Below are 26833 nucleotides of genomic sequence, written 5' to 3'. Positions count from 1 at the left end.
TGAATCTCTGTAGTCTGCTCTCTAATCTCCCTGCAGGTGGGAAAGCTAGGGGGGCGGGTGATTTCCAATAAGGCATACTAATATTATTGTTGTATAATGACACCCTGCTGCGCATGAATTAGTTCTGCCATCGCTGTGATCTCCGTTTCCATCCTTCAGGTGTGCCAGAGAAGCCAGAGATCGATGGCCTGACAAAGCCCGCCATGGAGGGAGACCACATCACTCTGACCTGCATCACCCAGGGCAGCAAGCCCGCCGCTGACCTGCGCTGGTTCAGGAATGAAAAGGAGGTCAAAGGTATGTAACGTCATACCTGCGTTTACACCTGCATCACATCTATGGGTACTGTGGCTAGAAAACATGCCGTCATGCAAGCAATTCTAAAAATCCCAATCAGAATTGGTGAATGAAAAAAAAACTGAAAGGGACATTATGATAAGCACGTTTGCTTTTGTATTCACCAAAAACAGCCTGATGATTCATTCGCTTTTGTTCAAAGATTCTGTTATTTTAAAACATGATCAACTTATTTTTTAAAATCAAAAATTTACGCTGTTCTCTGTCAATTAAAGTAAAAAAAATTGTTACTTTTTTATAAATGAAACTATTTTGTTACTTTCTTTGTATTCCGTACCTATTAGCTGTGCTCTAATAGCATCACTTTCTGTAATTGGTATCTGCTGATTTACTGATATTTTAATACTCCCCAGTTAGACCCACAGTGATCTCTTTGGAAAGCCATCTCGCTGTGTTGTCAGATACAAAAAATATTGGCTATCGCATTTCACAATGGCTCATGATTGTGCTTTGTGATAAACAAACGGAGCAGAAATGTGGCAGAAAGTACTCATTTGTATTTCAGAATGGATTTAAAATGGGTATTTTCTTTTTCATAAAACTATTGCCATAAAACTGCCGCATTGGATGTCTCTACAGTGTATTCTTGTTCCGAACAAGTTGTTTCTAATAGAGCAGATTCAGCATGTGTCCTCTGGCCTGAGACCGATACATTAACCTCCCTTGTTATTAGAGGGCTGTTCTAAATCTCACTGACTGGACTACATACCTCATTTCCACCCTGCTCCCGCTCTGTTCTACTTGATGAACCGTCCGCTTTGTAATTGAACGAGACAGCGAGAGGGGGAGAGAGAAGGAAGGAGAGGAGAGGAGAGAGAAAACTGATAAAAGAGATTTGGACATGAAATGATGAAATAAAGTTTTTCAGGGAGAGGAGGAACAGATGCAGTTGTGTATCAAATAAAGTATATAACCCAGTGGGACAGACTGTCACAGATCATCACAGCTGAAGAACTCTTACAAAGGTTTCTCTGTTGATTCAGAAGGCAGATTAAAGTCAGATATCAAAATGCAAATTGCCCTTTTTCTAATTTAAATGACTGCTGAATTGGATTGAAAATCACACATTGACTTTTTAACTGCCAGAAAACAATGCAAATTTCTAGGAAGGCACTGTCAAAATCTTTGTATAACCCAACAGATCACTGAAACCTAATAAGAATAACAAGCAGGCAGGTGTTACACATTCTGAATACCCAATTAAATGTAGCAGAATATGCTTTATGAGAGGGATTTGGGATGCGCGAGACAGAAACTCCCCAACATTAATTTCCCTCCTAATACAAAGGATTAATAAACCACATAAAATGTTTTTTTGCCAATGCAAAGATAATTTTTTGTCTTATTAACTTGGCGTATTAATACTTTTCTTTCAGCTGTCGCAGACTAAATTAGTTATGTCTGTCATGTCTCTGGCACTATTTCTTCTTGTAACTAAATGGGATGTTTTTTTCTTTATGTGTATTTTTTAAAACTACTTTATCAATAGATGCTTCTGCTTCTGCCGAGACACCTTATAAATCACCTGGTAAAGTGTTGTTTCTTCTTTAATTATTGTTTCTTTAATTATTATAATATTTAACATAAAATCACATTCTTTCAATTAATGTTGTTGTTAGGGTTTTTTTTTTTTACTCGTTTGTAATTTTACCCACTGCACTTAGTATGTCTTTTGTTCCCCTTCCAAAGAACAAGCATATAGCATATAACAGATTACAAACTAATTAGCAGACTGAGTATTTTTTCCTTGCAGGCTTATTGTGTCTCTACGGGTGATTATTGCTACTCCCAGTGGCCAACTACTGAGAGAAGAGCTCCCTGTAAGGCACTGCTAGCCAGGACATTATGTTCTTTTAATTTACCACAGAAACAGGTAGTCAGTGATATCCTTTGTGGCTTAAAGTAGAGAAAATCTCAAGAGGATATGCTCTCTCATTAAGGTCAGATGCTATAATTTGCTGCTGAACATGGGCAACAACTGTCTTTATTTCAGTCCTTTAACAATTGTATAACAATATGTTGTTCGCTGTAGTTGTTTCTAAACTGTGCCTCGGAGCCGCCGTTTATAAAGCAGAACCTTGAGACAAATATAAATGTCAGATTAGAAATTTGTCGTCAGACCCGCAGTTGGACTCGTCAAGAATTTCAATCCCAAAGGATGTTTGAATTTACTGAAAAGCTTCCTGAGTTTCTGCCGCTACACCCTTTCCACCCGTATTTAAGTCCAGACAGCTCAGACTGCTATCTGGCTTTAGGATTTTCTATGGTGCAGACATGCTCTCAGATAAGACTAAATCAATGCTGGTTTTCTACACAGTTTTAAGCAGATATCATGTTTATCTTTCATTTTAATTAGTTTGCTGATGAGATTGAATCTGTGTCATCACTTTTGTTCGGAAATGCTCAGAACGAGGTCTCTCCTAAAACAAGCTTTGTTAATCTCGCACACTGGATCTGAGCGGAGTGATTTACCAACACCTGAAAAAGTCACCTCTAACCAAACAAATTCATGAATAGTAAATAGAAAACTTAGAAGAGTGCTGGTCTCAAAGGGGGAAAAAACATTGATCCCTCATAATAATCTGTCTTCCTTGACAAGTACGTGTCCGTCCATACAGAACTGTTTCATAAAAAGCTGACAGATTTCAATGTTTTGAAGTTTTTATGTTTTCTAAAGATAACATAAAAAGTGTTCAAACTTAAACATTTTAGTTTAAACAGTATGGTTGCCTTTTTTTGTTTTGTTTTTTTAATTAGATGCCTGCAGTGTAGTTGCTTTCTGCAATTTATTTATCAGACATATTCAGGACATGTTTGGTTCAGGGAGAAGCCAGCGCTCAACAATATGATTGACACAGGCACATTTACATATTTAGTTCTGCTTTGTCAATCACTAAAGCATGTCTGCCACTAACTGGACCATTTCTTGTACAGATAAGAAGGTGTGAATGGACCCAGTCGGTCTAACTTGTTATATATGACAACTTGTTATATAAGACACTGAAAGGCTGGTGTCATTCACAAAACATTACAATATATTTATTTCTTTTTATATATATAAAGAAACTGTGTTGCATTTAAATGGTTAAAATGAAATGAAACCAATAGTATGCCTCTGATGGCTGGTGGTCTGGGATGTCCTCCAAAATAACAGACTAAAAAGAAAAAAAGCACCTAAAAGCAAGCAAATAGAAAACAGCATGTGTTAATACACGATGTATCTATGCACGTGTAGGTGGATTGGAGTGCACTTCAAGTGTTCATCATCCTGACAGGATCAGGGTGTGTTCAATGTGAAAAGCCATCTGATTGTGAGCGACCATGCTGGGAATAAATGACAATTGTGACATATTGGTGTGGGATCTGGGGGAATAGAGAAGATTATATTACTGGCAGAGCCACTGGAGCAGTCCATCACCCATTCGCATGCAGTTAACAGACACCCTATGCTAAATGTGGGTGTGTACATCTTTGTATACGTGCGTGCCTGCATGAGCAAAACAGACAGATGGAGCAGACAGCGTGCATGTAAGGACATAAGCTTGTGTGTGTGGAACAGAATCCAATATTCTTATTTCTCAGTCTCTTTGTCCCTCAGATCCCCTCAGTCCCCACCCAGTAATGATATATTTCTATCTCAGTTACACACCATAACCCAGAGAGACCTCTTCCAATATCACCACATGTAGAAGTTGTTTACACACCGCTGAACCAGGGGGAGCTGTGTGGAGACCAAGCAAGACAGAGATGAAATGAATATTTATTTCAAATAAGGGTGGGGATGTTCTCTATCAGACTAGCATTATCATACTCTCTGACCTAAACTGTAGAGGTTATTGCTCTATCATGTAACGCAATAGCTCTATTCCAAGGGGGCTTAAGGGGAAAAAAACACAGAGATTTGATTCAAATTCGTTTGCAGTCGCATCCCTATTCAGTTGTCAAACTTGTTAGTCAAGGACAAGGTCTGAACGCTATTTAAGGTCATTGTGACCTCACTTTTCGTACACTATCACTCAAATACTACTGACTGTATTCATTTATGGTTAATTCTCCAGAATTTGGTGCTACTCACTATTCGAACGTTCGAATGGGGGTGAAGAGGTGAAGGGGAAGGGGAAAAATGTGAACACTGTGAACATTCCACTATGAATCAAGTTCAAGAATTTAAAGAAGTTTTGCAGTTAAAAGAAAAAATACACTTTTCAGCTGCTTGGGCAGTGTTAGACAGCTTTGCACAATACATAAAAAAGTCTGCGTTGGAACTACATTTATACTATCCAGCTCCCCGGGGTGCTGCGGATCAATGACCATTAAAGATGTAATTTCAAGATGGCTCCTGCAAGTCACGGTGTCATGAATAAAAGATGCGTTAGATGCACACACAAAAATACCTCTTCACCCTCTCTATCCTGTTACATGTGCGCAACAAAGTACTTGCAAACACGCACATCTGACATATGATCTGTGGAAATCTGTTAGGTTTCTATATTAATCAGCATTAAGATACAGGGCTCAAATGGACAAACAAGAAGTTCCACCTGTTTTATTTTACAATTTAGGTGAGAATTTTTCAAAGCCTTAAATAACAATATGTCATAAAATAAAGAGCATAAGTGCGAACGGTTTCCTTTCTTCTTTCCTTCGTCGTTCGTTGAAGGTATATCCGACTCATCCTGTGAGTTTGAGGTTAACAGATTTAGACTTGTGCACAGAAGAAGAGATCATATTGGTACGCCCACTGTCTGCGCCCATTAAACGCCACGTCCTAGAGGTGGAGCACCTGTCCATTTTTTTTAAATGTCAAGACACTGAGACTGACCAGACCGCTCCTTTTGGAGTGGAAAACCGTCTTCACAAATCCGCAGTACACGCTTCTTCTCTGTGAATGCTCAGGGAGTTTCATGTCAGAAAGGACATTATGATACTGGTCTGCCAGGCAGTGATAGAAAGTCTCCTAACATTTAACAGCGCTCCCCCCGGTTGTAGTCACACGTCAGTTAAGCATAGAGTCTAGCTGGTAAGGCAGATCAGTCAGGGGAAGATGCTTACAGACAGCCAACAGGCAAGCTCCCTGAACGCTGCACAGTAGCAGGAATAAGCGAGAAGATGGTGGACAGCACGATATATCATCTCCACACCTCGCTAGAGCGGGAGCTTGCTGCATATTTTTGCCCTTGTTTTAAAGTTTACTCATCCTTATTGTTATGCAGCTCATCTGGCAGGCAAAGGGAACAGCATACATAGGTGCTAATCTGCCAATATTTTCGGGTAATATTGTGTATTTCAGCGAATTTAAATTTAAAATAGTGTTTAGTCTCGCATATATTTTGATTATTCTCACTCTCACCCGTAGAAGATTTGATATTGTTCCTGCTTGTGCAAGTTGCTTTAATTCTCAGATGGGATGCAGCTCAGGGTATGTTGAGTCAGCCCTCGGACCCCTGCCGCCAGGATTAGTCAGGTCTGGCACTGTTGCTCATGATTCCTCCACAACCCCAGCAGACCTCCTCAGTCTCTCTTGTCGGTCCCTCTATGTTCTCTTCTTCGGCTTCAACTCTCTCCTGTGAAATCGCTTAAAGGGGTCAGATTCTCGCATTGTACGCCTGTCATTTCCATTTCTAATCCTCCAAGGCTCTGTCTTGGCTCACACCATTGATGCAGAGCCATGAGCACCCACCCACAAAACAACCGCATTTGTAGCCAAATACTACCAGGCTATTTGCGGAAAAAAGGTACCACAGGTGCATATGGCAGCATAGTGCCATTTTTTTCTCCTTTTTTATTATATCGGGTCTACAAATGGTGTTTGTAATGAGAATAAATAAAAAATGAATATGATTTTTAAATAAAAGCTAAAATTTGCTACAGTATTTTTTAAGTATCACATTATTTCCAGTTATTCCTCCATTTTCTACTGCTTATCTGGGTCGCGGTCGTGGTGTCAGCAATCTAATCTGAGATGCCATTGCTACCTTTTTCCCAACCACCAGCCACCTCCAGCTCTTCTGAGGGGACACCAAGGCTTTCCCATGCCAGGCAAAAGAAATAATCTCGCAGGGTCAGCTCCAGGGCGTCTTTCTGACATGCCAAAACCACCTCAACTGGCTCATTTTAATGCTGAGGAGCAGCAGCTCTACTCTAAGCCCCTTCTGAATGACTGAGCTCCTCACCTTATATCTAAGGATGAGCCCAGACACCTTTCAAAAGAAGCTCATTTCTGCTGCTTGTATCCGAGATGTTATTCTTTCAGTCACTACCCACAGTTCATAGCCATAGGTGAGGTTAGGTAGGAACATTTAACAGTAAAGCTTAGCCTTCACCTTCAGGCCGGTGGATGCTGTGTTCACTGCAGTGCTTTCCTCTACAGAATTATTCCTGCTTGTAATATTTGCCACCTGAAGACCCTGTTTTTTACTTTCTTCTTCCTTGTGCAGTGTTTTCTCAATATGCTTTGAATCTTTAAACGATTTAGTGCTATGTTGACAATGTTTTTCAGTTCAGCATTTTTCTAAAATATTTGTAATTGTCGACTTTCACAGAATCTCTGACACGACGTTTATATCCAATCATTCCTCAATTTCAACACCGAATATCAACATAAATATTTTCTGTCAGTTAAAAAATGCTTTCTGGTTTTATTTGCTTTGTAACATTACATATACATGTAAAAAAAAGAAGCCTTCATGGAAAAATTTGCTGAATCTTTTGCAACTTTTCTTACTCCACTGAATATAATGTGTCTGTCATGTAACAGTTTTTCTTTCTTCTTCGATTGACAAGCCAGAGCTTTAACGGCACCTCAATGGCAGCTGCTCTTTTCAGCTATGTTTAAAATGTGATAAGATACTGTATTTATGGACCAATTACATCAACTCTTATCCAAACACTTCCACACACACACATTTGTGCATGCTGATTGCTGCTCTTTATTGATGAAGTCTTACTTGGTGTTGGACAACTGTGATTATGTTCTCGAAGTGGATCTCGGAAGACTCGGGAATTATAATGTTAATGAAATTAAACTTTGAGCGAGCATGTCAGTTTCTGTGCTCTCATCCTGAATCACACACAAGCAATCAGAGACCATTTAAAATTCCATGACAAAAAAAAAAGCTAAAGGAATCCACACTCTTAAATTAAACGGCCAAATTATACACTAGAGAAAGTCATTTTTTGAGTCTTTCCAGCAGTTTTATTTCAATGCAAGCATATTTACAATCAAAGAACTTCAAAAATAGAATTACAATTAAAAAACTCAGATATAGTAATGTTATAAGATAACTAACTAACTTGAAAACGATAACTTTTTTTTTGCTGAAAGTCTACTGTGAAAAATAGAACATTAGGAGCATGGCCAAGTGCACATTATAATGATTGAAGTACTTAAATTTGCGTCTTTAGCAGCACAACTGTGTGTATAATCAGACTGCATAATTCAAGATGATACCTTCAGTTTATTCAGTCATCACAATCTTTTGATTTACATAAAATAGTTTTTATAAAATAAAAACACTGTAACTTCTTATCCTCTTTGGAAATGTGCTGTAAAATACCATCATGTCAATATGGACCAAAATCTCAGAGGAATGTTTCCATGACCTTGTTGAATCAGCGATGCTGAGCGATAGAAATATATATTATACTCACCAGCCACTTCATTAGCTACGCCAATTTAACTGCTCTTTAAAACAAATATCTAATCAGCAAATCATATAGCAGCATCTCAGTGCATTTAGGCATGTAGACATGGTCAACAAGTTCAAACCAAGCATCAGAACGGGGACAAAAGGTTTAAGTGACTCTGAATGTGCTTTGGTTATTTGTGCCAGATGGGCTGGTCTGACTTTTTCAGAACCTCCTGATCTACTGGGATTTTCCTGCACATATGGACCATAATCTCTAAGGAATGACTCCAGCATCCCGTTGAATCTATACCACAAAGAATTAAGGCAGTTTTGAAGCACTTCAGTCCAACACACTGACACAAATTCCAATCCTAATGAGGACACACACAAGATCGTTCTTTTACTCTTTAATTATGAACACAAAGCCAACAACACAAAGCAAACTTGAAATCAACCCAGAGAAACTTCAAAGCAAATTCTGCTTCAATTCTACTGTAACTGAAACATGTATAAGTAAAAATAGAGGCTCCACTATTACAAGTCTGACTCTTCATCGCTGCCTTACTGATGAAGTTCAGGCTCGGTTGCCATACACTCAGCTTTAAGCTCACACTGGGTTCTTTGCCAGTTTTGTGTTAGCATGCTGTCCACACAGATGTTTGCAAAGTGCAGATTCTTTGCCCTGGATGCAATTTGCACTTTACCAACATACTCTTGTCTTCCCATGGCATAAAAATAAAAGAAATGTTTATATATCAATTCCTCAAAAGATACAGACCACTCCATTTTCCTCCTCTCTGCACACAGACAGAAATCAGCTGACTGTAGCACAAGTGAGCAAGAAGAAAAAGACGTTTGACTTTTTTTTTTCTTCCTATCCACCCATCTTGCAGATATCTGAAGGACCTTTTCTACGCATGTCACTTCATAAATATGATGTGATTATTGAACTTACTACAACAGTGGAATATCTTACTGAATTACCAAAAAATCAAAAAGAGCAAAAGCAGATATAGCATGTTTTAATTTTTAAAAGAGCATTTGTGTAGAAGGAACCTTCTAGTGTTGCAGACAGGAGGAGAAAGACAGGTTGGACTCATGTACTGACAAAGAGGCAGGGAGTATCAGTTCATTAGGACCTGCCAGAAGTAATAGAAATGGAAAGAAAATGTTTGCACTCCTAAAATAAACTGTTGATATTACAAGTTAGATGTAATTTATTTTAGCCGTCCTTTTTTTTTCTCTGTCATCTCCTGTATCTTCTTTGTGAAATGCAGCCATTTTCTCTCTCCCCTGTTGTTCGCATGGATGTTGCTAACACTGCAGACCTGTCAGTCATTCATCTCTAGGGGAGGCGGGCTCATTGCCTCAGTTGGGGGAAGTGGCTGAGCAGAATAGTTGATTGGCAGAATTGAGAGAGAGAGGAGACAGTAGGGTGGTATGCTTGGAAAGTGGAGCAGATGAGCACAGAGGAGAGAAAGATGTGGAGCGTAAACAGTCTCTTTAGGAGGTACAAACAAAGGCGGTCAGCATGAGAGATACGGTACATACAATACACTTATGATATATATAAAAACTGAAAAGGAAGGACATATTTTTTGACAAAGCAGGGCAACATCTCAATGCAGAGATAAGCCTGGACAGTTGAATACATTATAGGAGGAAATTCTTTTCTTGTTTGAAAAGAAACTCTGAGTAGGATGTAGCGACTTGATATGATTTTTAAAAACTGGCCGCTGGCGTAATGTAAACAGACCAAACACCGTTTGTTGACGACTGTCTGAAGAGATTTTACTGAGAGAAAGAAGGTTTTAAAATAACTCCTTGGAGGTGGATATGTTTAGATAATTATCATCACGTAAGACAGCCAGTAAGTAAAAAAAACCCAAAAAACCTAGTGGCATTGAATTGTGAAAGACTGTTGAGTTAAGTGGGAGATGTGTGGTCTGAAGGAGGATGCTAATTTGTATTGCATAATGCATATATAACAGCTCCCAAGTTTTTAGGAACACGTATACCTTATTTTCCAGTTGCAGCACAAACATTCTCGGAAAATGTTTGTGAATAATGTCATCATCTGCTCTCAGTTCTGGTGTCTAATTTCTCTAAACACTAGCTATTTCCTGATATATTGTAGTTTTAGGTGAGATCCTTTAAGAGGGTGCTAAAGTTTCCGCGAAATAGTAATTTTCTTAAACTTTAAGTTTCTAGAAAAGGTAACAAAAACATTAGCAGGAAGAAGAATTAGAAGCATTAGAAGTTACTACTTCTGTGATGTAACTGTGGTCGTGTAGAGTTCACAGCGAACCACTGATCTACTAGGTCAGGGTACTCAAGGACAGCTTGACAGAGAAAGGGAAAGTCAGTGGTTTAGAAGTCTCATTCTCCACTTTGAAGGACTTCTCTGCCTTTGAGGTGCTTTGCTTTTAGAGAGGAAGGTTTATCACTAACTGATAGCCTTTCAAGGGCTCTGATATGGCAGTCTTAAACTTGAGGGCAGGTTATGACCTGTGAATCAAACACATTTAGTTTATCAAAAGTCTACAGTGTCAGAGAAGAAATGACGGAATGTGGAATATTCCAAATTTAAGCTGGCTGTAGGATTTTTCCGCTATCTTTGCGGTGTCAGGGATATTGGTGGTCACAGGGAGATGCAACAACTGATTGCTTAGGATAGCAGGTGTTGCTGGGATAGCTCTGAGAACAAATTGTACTGATAAAGAGAACTGTGCATAATGACACTTTGCTAACAGGCTAATTTAATTACTGCCAATTACTGTCTGATTTCCACTGGTAATGTTTTTTGAAGTAGTTGTCAGGCAGATGAATCAGACCAAAAGGTCGGATAGATATGAAGTGCATGAAAGTGTTGATTTGTACAAGCTGAGTGGGAGCACATGCAGAGATGACAGGTGAGGCCACACGTAGTCAGAAATGTTAACATTGTAAATATATGCATTCAAAGAGGCACAACTTAGAGTTGAGGCAGCTGGCTTTCATTTTAACACTGCCTGCAGCAAAATCCAGGTTGAATTCGTACTGAGGTAGCCTAGACATGCAACAAAGTGAACTTACAGAACAATAACAGTAAAAGAGCTACAATAGGGTAGCTTCCAATCTATTGTAATCTTTTGCTGCATGTAACTGGAGTATAGTAACATGATTGTCACATTACTGGAGCATGTTGTAGCTTTAAATACAAGCAGCTCTTACAATACATTTCTTAGTGCTTAGTAAGAGCTCTGTTTGCATATTTTGTATATTGGATTGATTGGCTGTTAGCATTAGCCATATTCTTGGCTAATGCCAAAACAATATTCAGTCACAAATCAACATGAGTAATGCAAATTTTGATAATTTGATATGTAACTATGTATTTTATTCTATAAATTAATAAAGAAAACACTTGAAATTGTTACCGTTTGTTGTAGAAGAGTTTTTTTTTCTTAAAACAAAGGATTTTTTTAACCTATATTGCAAAGCTAAGACAATCACAACAATGTGACAGGTCAGTGCAATGTTGATCCTGTACATTGGTTGAGTTTTAAAGACAACTTAATCACCCTATTCATAAATATGGAAAAATGATCCTTGCTCTTAAACTAGTGAAATGTGACCCGTTTCAGGTATACCTGTAATGAAAATCACTATGAAGGTACATTGAAATTTTAGGCACTAATTGTTTTGCATGATAGGCATGTGTTCTGTATGAATCGAAGACTAGGGTGGAATCTGCCAGTGGTTGTAACACATTGGTTCGTAGCTATCTCACCTTGCAAGATAAATGTGCTGCAACCCTGACAGAATGCAATTCTCTCCCAAGGTGCCAAAGAGGTGAATGCAAGTGGGAAGACATTTACAGTACGGAGCTCTCTACAGCTGCAAGTGGATAGAAATGATGATGGAGTGGCCTACACCTGCAGAGTGGACCACGTGGCACTCACACAAGCACCACAGCAGGCCACTGAAGTACTGGAGGTCCACTGTGAGTGTAGACGCAAAGTACAGCACTCAAACACATATATGAAGTGTACACATGAGCATAATGGATAACAGAAAATTCAAACCAATAAAAGGCAATAACTACTGTAAATAGCCATGGTAATGGGTGCTTTTATGGCTGTTGAACCCAGTTAGAGAACATTTCAACTAATGAGGCCTCCATCATTGTATGTAAATGCACTATTTCAGAGCTGATTTTCTGTGATCTTGCATTTATAATTTTACATTTAGGCACTAGTATTTTATTCAATCAGTATCCCTTGGTCTGGGCAAAAATTTATTGTCCAATTGTCCAAATATATTTATAATATTTATATCACCCCCTGGAATTGTATGTGTGTGTGATCCAAATGCTGTGTGTTTGAGGGTTCTGTTCATTATTCAAGAACTGCACTTTTTTGGACAAAGACCTTGGATGTTGTTCCTGGAATCTGCTGGAGCTACTTTTCTAGTTTCGAGTTTATAGCTCCTATTATCACTGGGACTACTTTGGACTTTACCTTTCAGATCTGCTCCAGTTCTTCCTTCAGCTCCTGATACTTCTCTGTTTTTTCGTGCTACTTCTTCTTGATCTTGCTGTTGGCCAAGATTGCCACATCTATCAGAACTTCAGTCTTCTTCTGCTTGTCAGCCACCACTATCACCTGGTTTGTTGGCCAGCAGCTTGTCTGTCTGGAAGCTGAAGAACCACAGGAATTTACCCCTTTTGTTCAACTCTGACAATGGGACTTGGGGACTTCTAGTCCATATGCAGCACAGGTGTTCTTTGGTTGTTCCTTGATTGTTGTTGGATCTTCCAACAAGATGGTGCCAGCTTGGATCTTACACCCTGTACTATGTATTGAATAGTCTCCAGGGCACCTTTGCAACGTCAGCAACTTGGGCCCTGTGGTAGACTCCTGCTTATATGGATCTGGTGCGCTGTCCTTTTTAAGCTGTCCTTTTCTATCAACCAGTAGGGCTTCCTGATGTCAGCTAGTTACATATGCGGGGGCTTGGTTGTCTAGGATAGTTCCTCTTCCTGTTCCTCATCACCATCTGTCTGCCTGAGGCAGGCTTAGAGAATCTCATCTCGGGGGAATATATATATGTATCCCATTTATGTCAAGAAAATGTGAAAACAATATGTTTTATATTATCTTCCCTCAATTATAGCCGTCTCTCTGTTTGTCTTAGATGCTCCTCGTGTGGAGATCACCCACTCCCTTGCAGTCCCTCAGGAGGGTCAGTACTTGAAGTTAGAGTGTGTGTCCAAAGGAAACCCTTCGTAAGTCTCTCAAAGTTTTCATTAATTGGTTGACATCATGCTTTCATATAGTGTTTTATAGAATAGATCTAGATGTAGCATGCTTTCTTTCTCTTACAAATTCTCTTACCTTTCAGGCCAGATCCTGTGATGTGGACAAAGGACGGAAGTGAACTTCCTGACCTGGACAGGATGATTGTAGAAGGAAGAGAGCTTACCTTTACGTCTCTTAACAAGACAGACAATGGGACCTACCGCTGTGAAGCTAGCAACCACCTAGGGACCAGCAGTGCTGAATATGTACTCTACGTCTATGGTGAGTTCAGGGGAAGCATTGATATATGGATAATTGCATTTCATGTCACAATATAAAAAAGTAAGTCAGTCAGTTACTAATATGACACCATTGGAAAAAAAAAAAAAAAAGCTGCAAGAGGAAAACTTGGTTTCCAACAAAGCTATGTAAAAATTGTGAAAAGTATGAACCTCACAGGCATGAGTACAAAACACCATTGAAAAAATACAGGATTATAATACCTCCTGATCTGCATACTGTATCAATGCTAATAGTGATTAGTGGTACCATCCCTCACAGGGAGAATAAGGGCCTCAGGTGACACAAATGCCACCAACGCCTTTCCTTAAATAAACCTGTGTCCCAGATACACACACACACACAAACTCACTAGGAGGGAAATGTGTGAGAGAGGCAAAATTTAGTGCTGCGTTGTCAGGAATATCACCAGGAAGGATAAGTAATTCCTAGTAACGCCAGAGGAGGTGGAGGATAAAGGGACTCAGTGTCAGGGAAAACAGATAGTTCTTCCTCTCTTCCGCTTCTTCACTGCCATTTGTCTCTTGGCATTAAGTAATAATGCTTTAAAAAATAGCAAAGCAGTGAAACATCTCTTTTCACTGTGTTATAGAAACAGAATCATTAAAAAACAGGTAGTTCTGACGTTAAGAAGTGGAGATGAAGAAAAACTTCCCGAGGTTGATCAGTAAAACATAGTATTAATAATATTACATGAGCTATTTTATTTAGAAACAGAAAGTAATGAAAAATCTAATTAGAAACTTTTGAGTATAAACCCGAGCTGCCCAGGTAACACAGGTTACTATGACTAGGTCATGAAGGGCTGTGGAAACCTCTAAAGTGAGGAATGACAGAACAAAATGAAATACTCGTCCATGCAATTAGATTTATTTGATGAGAATGCAATTAATGTATAAGCCATTCAACCTTTCTCTAAGTGAATGCTGTAAATTTTTAAATATAACACAAGTCCACGCAAGCAGATGTAAAAGGCAATACAAAATATGCTTATTTTATGCAGAATGCCATGTGATAAAATCAAGGTAAGGATTAGGTATAGAAACCTTACATTTTTCTAATTACTCATATCACTGAAATTTAAACTTAGTACGCACACGCAGTATCTACTGAGACAACGTTGCTGCAAAGATGCAAATGAGTTTCATTTGCTATATATATTCTGTCTGTCAGATTTTCGCAGATCATTGCTGATGCTTTTAAAATAATGTTGGCGTAGAGTATATCGCTCAGGTATTTAGTTAAAGATTCCTTCTTTGAGTTCAAAGCCACAAAATAGGATGAGTGAAGACTAATTATGTATACCATGAAAAATGTATGATACTTTTCAGCTTCAAATTCAAATCCTGTGCATAGGTTTTATTAAAGGAGGCGATTCTGAAACAGTGCTGTTAGAGACCTTTAGAAATTTTTTTTTTAATTCAGTCCATCAAACATTTACCGAGTTTTTTTTTTTTACTAGTTGATTATTTGTTTGAGCTGTAAAATTATCAGAAAATCCCTTTCACTGTTTCCTAAAAGCACCAGGAGATGTCTTTACATTCTTGTCTTTGTTTAAACCCCAAAAGTGCTGAATTCTTGAAAATTCTATGATTAATTAAGCAATTAGCTGTGGCTCTTATTTAATTAGTGGATTGCTCACACTTGTCATGGCGCGCCGCCGCACCTAACAATTTCTTCTGAAGCTGCAGCAAGAATAACCAATGCATGTAATGACAGTGATGTTATTAAACTGACAAATTCTCTGCCAGAAAAAAGACAATTGGGTGTGGGAGGGTCAAAAAGTCCTATTCAGATTCATTACTTGTTCTCTTGAAATGGCACCCAGTCTGTTCCTATCCTTCATTAGTGATTATCACACCTTTTAGCCTTTCACAATTGCCTCCATAATTCTTGGAAAATACCTTTTTAATGGTTCCCCTCGAACAAGGGGACATTTTCTCTCTTCCCTCTTTCCCGAAGACATGCAGTTAGCTGCTTAGTGAGTCACGCTAAGGCTGAAATGTCACCAAGACACAGAGGACAGTTGGCCCAGAGAAAGACTACGAGAGCCAATTAAAAGCTTCTGGATCACCATAAAATGCAGAGTGACATAAACATAAAAGCCAAGGTGGTAATGTAACCTCATTAACTTTGTCACCCAATGTTTCGCTCTCACTTTTTTCTGTAGCTTTAACATGTGACAGTGAGAAACGATCAGTTTTACCATTATCCTGTAGTGAGAAGCCAAAATTCAACACGGAAATGAGAGCTTAACCAATTTTTTTTTTTTATTCATTTGTCAGATTACGTTTTCAAATCATCAGCTGTCTTCCCTCTCACATGTTGAAAGGTTGCTAGTGCAGGGTCTATCTCCAGAGACAGTCGCCAGCATTAGCAGATTTAAGGTTAATTCTGCTCTTTTGCTCCACAAATTGCCCTCACAATTCAAAGACAGAATACTTGAAATCAGAGTTGACAGAGAAAATGTAGAAGATTGGGACTCTTAACATCGCTGATCATTTCAGAATCAGTGAGAAAGCCTTACTGGCCCACTAAAACAGGAACAGTAATGCACTCAACTCATGTATGTTGTTAAGGGCATCACATTTCATTATACTGGAAAGGGCATGCTTTCTTGTGCTGTGATCTTATGTTATATGCTTTGAATTGTGTCATAATTTTCCCTTTGTGTTTCCCATCACTGTATATTGTTTTTTTTTTCTTTGTGTTCTTTTAACGTATCTAACTTTCCCCATGTGAATTCATTTTGCTGTTGTTGTATTTTGTGTATATGTGTTTATCTGTGCCCTCCACCAGACGCCCCCACCACCCTGCCTCCACCCACCACTCCCCCCCTACATCCCATCACTCCAGATCCTACCGCACTATTAGGCTCCCACGCCTCAGACCCCACAGTCACTGGCAACAGAGGTACAGTACCACCCCACGCATCTCCACAGCATGCTACAGCATAGTCTAACTTCCCTCTCACTTTCATAGCTCCTCTGTTACTTCTTTCTCAGCTACTTCTCTACCTCAGTCATTTATATTCTTATTTCTTGTGGACATAAAACATGTGAAGACACTTATAGGTCATCCTACCCAATTATTGCCTTTAAGTTTTGACACTTAAACTATTTTCTCACCCGAAGGACTGTAAACATTGAGCAATGATATATTTTTTTACACTGGGACAGACTTTTCTGAGTTTCAGAGAAACTCCAGGTGTTCAGATACTCTGTGTGCTGTCCCCTTGGAATTGCAAAGACTCCAGCACTTCTGTGCCCTGAAACCTCAAAGAAGCAAATGTCATGTCCAACTGAAAATGTCTGGCCACTGGAGATATCTCATCATGCCTTCTAATGCTGTGTTAACTCTTAGAGAATCCTAACTTGACATAGTCCCTTTGCCACTAAGACTGCATATTTGGTGTTTTTAAAGTGGTCCCTGTACAGAACTAAGGCTTTTCTCTTTTTCGTCTTATGCCCTTAAACATAGATAAGACAATGCTAATTTCTGCATGCTTGTAAGCAGGCTAGCTCCAGTAAGCATATAGCAAGCTTCATTAGACTTTGTGCTTCCAATCATGCATGAACATAGGCGGGCTTAATGCTGCATTTGATGGCATGCCATTCCTGACTCTAAAGAAAGCAAACAATACTTTTGCACTTAGTAAATCAGATACTGTTTCTAAACACTGATTATGCAATTTCCACACATAAAATCTTCCCCATATTGCTTTTAATATAGTAAAACTGTGATTTTTGCTTCTTTTTGGCTTTTGTGTTGCTTTAGATGAGTAAACTACACTACATTTATGACCTTTTTTGTTTTCTGTAGGGGAAAAGGAAACAAAGAAATGGTTGGGGTAGCCATGTTTTTTTGCCAGTTTGTGCACTAACTTGGCAGAGTTTGAAAATGTTTTCATTTTGGCGTCTGAATTCTCACATACAAGGTAGATCAAATGCAGCATAAGGCCGTGCTTCCCTTATCCCTGTGTACAACGGGGGACGGCAGCATCCTGTTCCAGCTCTAATGCGGCTGCCAGAGCCGATCGTTCCCACTCAAGACAATGCTTGCGATTCCACCAGACATGCTGCAGCCCGTTTCAGCAGCGTCTCAGAAGCAGATTACAGCTACTGATGACACAAGGCCCTGCAGCAAAGGGCTATCATAACAATCTCCTCCTGCTAGCTTTTGGCTGAGTTTTCCACAGAAGTTTTCACTTTGCTGTCTGCCTTTCAAAAACAAGGGCAGCAGCAACCAGCCAAGGTTGCAAGCCACGTGAATTCTAATGCACTGAGTGGTGAGTCCCAGGTTCAATTCCAGCTTGACATTTGCAGCTTTTCGATCTCACGAGTAACATGATGTGATATTTAACAAAGTTAGTCCGTTTTGACAGACTTAATTACCACTCGCGGCATCATAGGCTGCCGTTGCCACTCCTCAGTATACGATGCATACTCTCGCTTCAAAAGGAGTCAGTCCCACTTGAGGTCCTCTAGCACGTCCATCTGAACTTGTTCAAAGAAGCCAGTTGAGTTTTTTTCTTGTTATTTCTTTTTTAGTTCTTTGGTTGTTTTCTGACCAAGATCCCTACTGTATTTTTTATGTTTTTCCTTTTATTTTAGGAACAAAGTCTATTTGCATTGGCTAATTACACTGTGCTTTTCCTGAGGCCATACAGATCTAAGCAATACAAAAGAAAAGAAAAGCAAGAGAAAAGGAAAGAAAACAGAAAGAAGAGGAAAAAATAAACCAAGGATCTGTGTGTAGCAACTAATTGTAGTGTATTTTATATGACAGTTCTTCCTCTCTTCCATGAAATCAGATCTAAATTGTTTAACAAACTCTGTCCGTACTTTCCAGTAATCATCAAACATGTCCACCCTGAGTCTCAAATGAAATGTCAGTTTTTCCATTACAAAAATATCATGCATCACATTAAATCAGTCTGCTCCGTTGAGGCGCTCAGCCCTATACAACAGGGAGGTGACCCTCAGGCGGACACAGAAAATGCTGAAAGGAATCGCATATCCCACCTGTCTAGGGAAAGCATCAGGATCCTTCAGGAGGACACGGCTATGGAAAAGGATGTCTCGGCACCCCTGCGACACATAACTGGCAGTAAACAGATGCAGTAGATGAAAAGGATATGGCGAGCCTCTGGGAAGGTGTAGTTGCTTTAACCTATTTGCCAGGGCACAGATGCTGACATGGCACCACATCTGCTACAGTAGATTGATATGTCCACGTTTTTGAGTGACACGTCAATTTAAAGCTAATGTGCTGTGATGGCCCGTATGCAGAAGAACTTGCTCACTCATATATCATCTTCATCGTGGTTTCCAAAGCTGTTATCAGTGTGTGACATGTTTTCCTGAAGTGATTGTGTAAACAATCCATCATAGTGTGATATCGGTAATAGCACATAAAATAAATTTTGTTAACATATTTATAACGCTGTATATTTTCTCACAAAGCAACATATTTAACACTGTATATTTTCTCACAAAACGTTGCACAAAATATGAGCTTTCAGTTTAGCTGCAATTAAATATACTTACAAAATCTATGCATTCATACATTTTCTGACACTTATCTAGGTCTGGGTCACTGGGGCAGCAGCCTAAGCAGGAGTCTTCCCATCTCCAGACAACACCCACTCTTCTGGTGGGAAAGAGAGGCCTTCCCAAGCCAGCCAAGGGATATAATGATTCGAGGGTTATTGGGTCTCCCGCTAGTAGGAAGTACCCAAAACACCTCGCTTAGGAGGTGTCCAGAAGGAATTTGAGTCAGATAATTTAACTACCTTAGGTGGCTCGTTTCGATGTGGAGGAGTAGCGGCTCTACTCTGAGACCCTTGCTATCTCTAAGACTGAGCCCAGCCAACCTCTAGAGGAAGCTCATTTCCACCCCTTGTATCCCACAGCTCGTGGCCATAGGTGAAGGTGGGAATGTAGGTCGACCAGTAAAGCAGCAGCTTTGCTTTCACACTCAGCTCTCTCTTCACTGTGACGGACTGGTACATCATCCACATTATTGCAGCTGCTAAACAAATGAACAAGACCCCAGAATACTTGGGGAAGCAACTCTGTCCTTATGCAGGATGGTTACCCTAGCCTTTTCCAACTGAGAACCAGTGTCTCAGACTAAGAAGTGTTAAATCTCATCCCATCCGTGTTAGGTGGTTGGGATGAAAGCATCTCATTGGCTGAAATCACCCAAATGGCAAGCTGGATGAAGTCAACAGAGCAGCATCATCTGCGTAAAACATACAAGATTCCTAGACCGCCAAACCCTGCACGCTCTGCTCCTTAGGTGTGCCAAAAATTTCTGCCCATTATTTCAAATAAATGGTGAAATATAAGAGAAGAGAGTCATTGATCCTTTACATGTAGTTCACCCAAGCAGCTGTATTCATTTCCATTTATGTGTGTGTGTTTTTTTTTTCATCATATAGACGTAAGCAAGATATCATCTGTCTTGTCTGTGCTCTTTTGCTCCCTCTCTTCATTCCTCTCAACATCATGGTCTCCATCTCAAAATAATTTCCTCTCATCACTGCTGCTTTCTGTAAATTACCATCTTTAAAGTCCTTTGGGAGGCTTGACTCCCCTTCTACCTTTCCTCCGCTTTAGTCCCTCTCTAAGCTTTTGTTCAGTTATTCCTCTCCTTTCCGCTTCATCTCTTCTGCCCCCTTACATCTCTCTGAAGGCCCTGTTAGATAACAGTCTTCCACACATTGTTGGATGTTCTTCATCAGTGTGCCTCAGTTCTTCTCTGATGTCTGTTTGTGTAGTTCAGAGACACAAGAGGAGCCGAGCCTCTCAGTATATCTACAGGGAATCTAAATATCAGACTCCTTCACTGCGTCCCTAGTCACAGGATACTACACTATCTGTTTTCATGTGTCTACTTGATTTATTACCAGGTTTTTCATGGCCCTGGATGAAAGCAAACAACTGTGGAGCTTTACCAGCCCCATGACGTTTTGTATTTTTGCATAATGAAGTTGTCTTCCTCCACAGGCATGCTGTAGGTTCAGCACTATAGCCTGTATGCGTTCTCAGGTTTCCCTTTGTCTTTTCGGTGATCTTTCCTTCTGCTCTTTTATCAGCGTATGGGGGTTTTTTTTTTTGAAAGCGTACGACTATCCCTTTATGCATTTATCTGGATACCAGCATTAGGGTTGTGGTTTCTTTGATTGGCTGTGGATGATTACTCTATGCAAGCCCTCACTTCTACAGTCAATAAATTGGGTGGGTTATGCTGTTGGTACCTTTTGGAGCATTTCCATGGATATGGCTTGCTGTGTGGTACAGCTGGTTCAAGAAGTTTGTGCTTCAGATTTCATGAGTGAAATATTAATATTTTATCTACCTATTGGTGTGTAACTATACTGTAAAAGGAGTCAGTTTGTCAACTGAGCTTTCTAGTGTTAAGTGAAAAACTGGCTCTCCAACCTCTTATCCAAATGTTGACACTAAAACCAATGGGTGATGTCACAGTGGCTATGTCCATCTTTTGTATACAGTAAATGAAAAATGCTGTCTAACTCATGTTGCACAGCAGCTTTAAACTGGCTGCAGATATGAATTTCTTTCCTTTCAGTTGTTTAAATTATTTCATATACAGTATTCACAAAAATGTGTTCCCATAATGATAAATGTTATTGTCTAGTAGGATTTCACAGTAATGGCTTTTTTATGTGTTACTTTGCTGACACAGCCTCACCGAGTTTTAGTGGCCAATATAATCATATACCGAGACATTTATTTATCCTTGTACGAATATTAGACAATAAATATTTTATCGTACACTTACTGGAGCTAATAGGAAATTTAGATTTGATAAAACCCATGCCTTTACTTGTCTTGTTGACCTTTAGAGTGCTGGTAGTGCACAAAAAACCAAGAGATTCCTCTGGTTTTCATTTGTATTGTATAATGCCAGAACTGATGCATTACTGCAGTCTCTAATTCTCTTTATTAATGATGTGCTGGCAGGTATGCCCAACACTCACACTGCTTCAGTAGCCCAGCCAGTCTTAATGGCTATAATAACTCTTTCAGTAAGTATCAGAGGTCTATGTAATGTCATCAGACCTTCACATTATGAATACACACACGCGCACACACACTGAAGCACAACACGCGCACACGTGCACGCACATCCACACATTCTCTCTCTTGAGTTCTCTAAAATATGCCAAATGCTTTTTGTGGCTTGCAAATTAGCATTGACCTTGTGATGCTAAAAGGTGAATCATGCACAAGGGTTTCTTTGGTGTTTAAAATATTTACTATTCACTTCTCATAATAAGCATTCGTGTGGCCAACCCCAGCCCCTGTAGCCTGGTGTTGCTGCAGAAAAAGGGCCCCACTGCTGGGAAGACAGCAATTATTCATGCCTAGTGTCTTCTCCTGTGGAGAAGAGAGAAAAACTAAAATACCCCTATACCTGATTGTAGAGTAAAGGTCTTGTTGCCCACGAGGATAAGAAGATAAAAGTCAAGGAATGCAACAAGAACCTTGGGACTATTAATCAAAGTGCAGTTGTCTTAATTGATACAAGAGGGATGGTTAGCATTTTTACTGACAGTGGAGGTTATCATGATACTCTGTACTTTTTTCCCTTTTTTGTGGCCGGTGCTCCAAAGCCAAATCATTATTCTTCTCCTCTTTAAGCTGAAACCAGTACCTGCAAACTTAAGGAGAATTCAAGAGCAGAGACAGTAACAAAAGGTCAAGGTTCAAAGATCAGGATTAGCCCTTAAGCTTTCTCCCTTCTGAAGTGTGCGCTGGCCAAAATGCTGCATGCAAATAGTAAAGCAAGGTTGTTGGCAGTAGAACCAGCTTGAGATGCAGATTGCTGAATTTCCAGTCTTGGCCAAAGAGTTGGGCATAGCAGATTCAAAATAAGTCAAAGTCTGCAAGCCTATTTTTACCAACTTCTGTTTGCAGTTACTCTTTTTTTCCCAACTTACTGTCCTTGCAGAAGAATTAAAGGAGAGCAATAGGTCTTTACTTTTCGCATTTAATGTGAAAAATTGTATTACTGGGAACATTACTTTCCTTTAAAAAGTTCTTTTGATGAAATGTGGCCAGAAACATTATTTTCTCAGATATCCTATAACTCTATTCATCCTGATTATCTCAGGAATCCCTGGAGATGATTTCTTCATATTTACGAGACATTTTGGTTGTCAAAGATCAGTGTTACTGCAAACTCTCAATCATTTTCTAATTATAATTAGAAATTATTATAAAATTTCATTTAAACAGCATATTTTATGGTCAGTCTGTCGGTCAATCCAAGTCCCAGGAGGAGCCACGAATCCCTTGGAAGTTCTGTCAGGAGGGGCATCTGGTGTAAAAATCTGCAAAATTAAATATTTGGAGCTACCTGTTGCATTGACTCCTTGTAACAAGAAAACAGTTGAAAGTAGCATTAATTAGGAATATTAATCTAAACACTCACCAGCCATTTGCTTATGTACATCTTTTCAACTGCTTGTTAATGCAAATATCCAATCAGTCAATCATATGGCAGCGACTCAAAGTTATAACTGAGAGTTTTGATTTTTACTGCAACATTCAGATGGAAGTCAGAATTTGGCAGAGAACAGGCGAAAACATGGCTCCGTCCTGCCCTGTATCAATGATTCAAGCTGCTGGCGGTGTAATGTTGTCGGGAATATTTTCTTGGCAGACTTTGGGCCACTTAGTACCAATCAAGCATTATTTAAACACCACAGTCTGAGTATTATTGCTGACCATGTACATCCCTTTATGGCCATCGTGTACCCATCTTCTGATGGCTGCTTCCAGCAGGATATCACGTGCCGTGTCACAAAGCTCAAATCATAACAAACTGGTTTCTTTAACATGACGTTGAGTTCGCTGTACTCAAATGGGCTCCACAGTCACCAAATCTCAATCCAATAGAGCGCCTCTGTGTGTGCATCCTACAAATCTGCAGCAACTGTTTGATGCTTTCCTGTCAATATGAACCAAAAGCGCTCAGAAATGTTTCCAGCACCTTGTTGAATATGTGCCATTAAGAATTAAAGCAGTTCTGAAAATTAAAAAGGGGTCAAGCAATGAAATGAAAGTTTGGGATGTCACTCCACATGGCTCTGAAACTGTACACTAAGCCACACTGCAGATTCTAAATGTTATGATGCTAAACATGCTGAAAACTATATGTAACCACACAGTGAAACAACAAGCGGCTTTACCTCAGCTGTAATTGCTGTCATTACTAACGTCTGTTTTTGCTTCCTGAGAAAGGAGAGGGAGAGACAGCTCTATCTGCTCCCCGCAGCTCAGACTCTGATGGCAGCTTTGAGGCAATCATCATTTACCTAACAAACACACACACACACACACACTCACACAGGCCATTATCACACTACATGTAACGTATGTAAACTTGCTTATGTTTACTGACAACCTGTCACCTGATTGTTGACTGTCTTTTCATGTTCCTTCTGTGCTCTGGCATTGCAATACTCCCGATTGTGATTATCTGCATAATTCACAAAATACCCATAGACAGTTTAAATATAGGCTGTATTCGCATCCCAAAATAGGTTATTAAACGTCATTTAGCCTGTTTGTACATGCCGGGATGTAATATAATATTATATATAGACTTTAACATATAACATTCAAGTCATTTGTTTTAAATCTACCTTATATAAATCTAAATTATACATGATTTTGTAACTCAAAAAATGAAAATAGGTGAGTAAACATGCATCAGAGAATACAGTAATTAACCTTACTAATGGTCTCAAAACTAAGAAATAAATAATTGGGTGGTTAATTCAAGGTCCTTAATAATAAGCTTTGTGTATTTAGGGAGATTGTTCAAATTTCAAATCATTTCTTTTCATCGCTGTCACAAAGTGTTTTGAATTCAAAAGAGCTGATTGTACTCCACAGGTGACCATTTTCTGGCTATAACCACACATTCTATTCAAGCTTATTCAGGCTGAGGACAAACCTTTTGTGAAAACTCAATAAGGGAAAATCCTTGGAGGGATTTGTAACTGTTTTATTCCATTGATATCGATCTTGCTTTTAAATGAAGGACACAGGTAAGGCAATGTGATGACCAGAAAACATATTTTCTGGAGGGCAAGTAGCCCGGACAGCTCTTTAGTCGCTGTGCTTAAACCAGAGAGGTACAGGCCGCTGCATCCCTGGGGTGAAATGGTTAAATATCGGACAACGGAGATCACCTTCACACCGCTCTTTAGACGGTAAAGCTTAGGAGCACTGGAGAAATTAAAACATAATGCAAAGGTCTTTCCACTTATTGCCAGGAAAGCTTATTGATGACCTGTCACATTAACTCGCTTTGGGGAAGAATTATAGCAACAATTTGGAATAAAGTGTAGAACAGAAAAAGAGAAATCATTAGATCCTGGGGCTACTGTTATGAATTACATGTAATAGCCCTTCTTTTCATTAAATCCCAATGGCAGAGGACACTTTCAGCAATCTTGAAGAAACACATACACACAGAGAAGGCAGTCCAATTTTCATTTATTGACATGAAGTGCTATTTGGTCCTTTTATAAATTTTTCCTTCCTTGTCCCCCGCCCAACCCCCCCAAGTCGGGCTTGTGGTGGCAGCTTACTTCATCCAGAATCGCTCATTTCTTTAAGCCATTATTTGTGCTGTTCCTGTGCTGCAGTTGGCTCACACAGCGCGGTTCTTTCGGCAGAATGTAGCAGTGTCGTTTGTGGTGGAAAATATTTGAAAAGCAGCAGCAACACAGGCAAGATTAAGTTACCACAAGTGTAACATTGATGCTATCTTTCTGCTTCTTCCTTTGGTGGATTTTATTGCTGTTTTGAAGAGGTTATGGATTTTGCAGAATGTAGAGCTGCTTTGATAGATGATTCTTGCATGAGACTTAATTAATTCTTATGATTAATTATCTTGCTTTGCTTATAATTCCATGCTGTTACCCTGCTGACCACTATTTCTTTTTATTCCGCGAGTTAAAAAAAAGAAAAAGACTGGGTTGAATATTCAAGATAGTGTCCACATGTGGGCTTTATTGAATGATTAGCTGAAGTAATTTGTTTTCAGAATCTAATTAATCCGCACGACCCAGCAAGCAGCAATGTGCAAGGACACACACAAACACGGCAACACGCACATCTTGGTAGCATCTACTCTTTTTTTTAATTCTCTCATGGGCTTGGGTGCATGCATTCAAAGGTGGACACACAAGTGTCTTTCGGCCCTCTGCTACAGCCTCCAGGGAGTCTTTCATCTTGGCAGTAGAGCCAGCATTAGATGCAGATTGGTGAATTTCCAGTCTCAGCCAAAAAGTTGGGCATAATTGACTCACTGAACAAGCAAAGTCTGCAGGCACTTTTCACCACTTTCTCCCCTTTACTTTCTGATTGTAGACACTCTAGCTTTTGTATCGGTGGCTTTAACTTACCATCAGTGCAGAAGAATTAACACAAAGTAATTCATTTCATTTATGTTTCACGGTAAATGTGAAGTGTTTTCAAATACTGTTTTAAAAAAGACTATTACTAGATAGATTATTACCCTAAAACACACAAAGAGGTTTGGAATTAGCCTGTTCACCTGTGTAAATCTGCATGTATTCTGAATACCCTGGACTGATATCATTTGTCCATACATGCAAGTGTTCCATTCTTGTGAAAATGAGAATGTTTGATTGACTGAGGATGTGATTATAGTTCGATCTCCAAAGGTCACTTTTGCAAGAATGAAAATTATGATGAAATTATCAAGTTTGGATAGACATGGATGTAAACTACTGGTCAATTTGTTTGTGGCCGCACACAGGAAGTTTTGTCATGAAGCTATACCTCAACATGTAGCACCTTGCCATGGAAACTGCACACTTTTGCTATGCTTACCCAATGATGTTACGGTGTGACTTGTGTTACACATATAACACATGGGCATGAATCTACAGAAACATCCCTCAGAGACTTCGGTCTTTATTGGCATGATAGCATCACACAGTTGGCTGCACATCCATGATGCATGTTTGCGATAATTAGAGTTTTGTGACATGGCACATGATATCCTGCTGGAAGCAGCCATCAAAAGGTGGGCACACTGTGGTCATTAAGGGTTGGACGTGGGGAGTAATAATACTCAGGTGGGCTGTGGCATTTAAATGATGCCCAGTTGATACTTAGAGGCCCAAAGTGTGCCAAGAAAAAATTCCCCACACCTTACACCACCATCAGAAGTCTGAACCATTCATACAAG

The 26833-nt window shown here is 39.5% G+C and overlaps 1 protein-coding gene across 2 annotated transcripts in view; it reads left to right on the top strand.

Moving 5' to 3' along the window:
• The window catches only part of cadm2a (cell adhesion molecule 2a), a 204597-nt gene that overhangs the window by 166210 nt on the left and 11554 nt on the right, over nucleotides 1–26833 (top strand). For both annotated transcript variants that reach the window (XM_031754162.2, XM_039618524.1), the window contains 5 exons: nucleotides 160–297; nucleotides 11809–11970; nucleotides 13164–13254; nucleotides 13371–13549; nucleotides 16367–16480. In XM_031754162.2, coding sequence (XP_031610022.2) covers nucleotides 160–297; nucleotides 11809–11970; nucleotides 13164–13254; nucleotides 13371–13549; nucleotides 16367–16480 — 684 coding nt within the window. The remainder of the gene's footprint in view (nucleotides 1–159; nucleotides 298–11808; nucleotides 11971–13163; nucleotides 13255–13370; nucleotides 13550–16366; nucleotides 16481–26833) is intronic.

This window comes from Oreochromis aureus, linkage group 10, assembly GCF_013358895.1.
Source record: "Oreochromis aureus strain Israel breed Guangdong linkage group 10, ZZ_aureus, whole genome shotgun sequence".
Lineage (NCBI taxonomy): Eukaryota > Metazoa > Chordata > Actinopteri > Cichliformes > Cichlidae > Oreochromis > Oreochromis aureus.
This window is presented reverse-complemented; position numbering and strand designations above follow the sequence as displayed.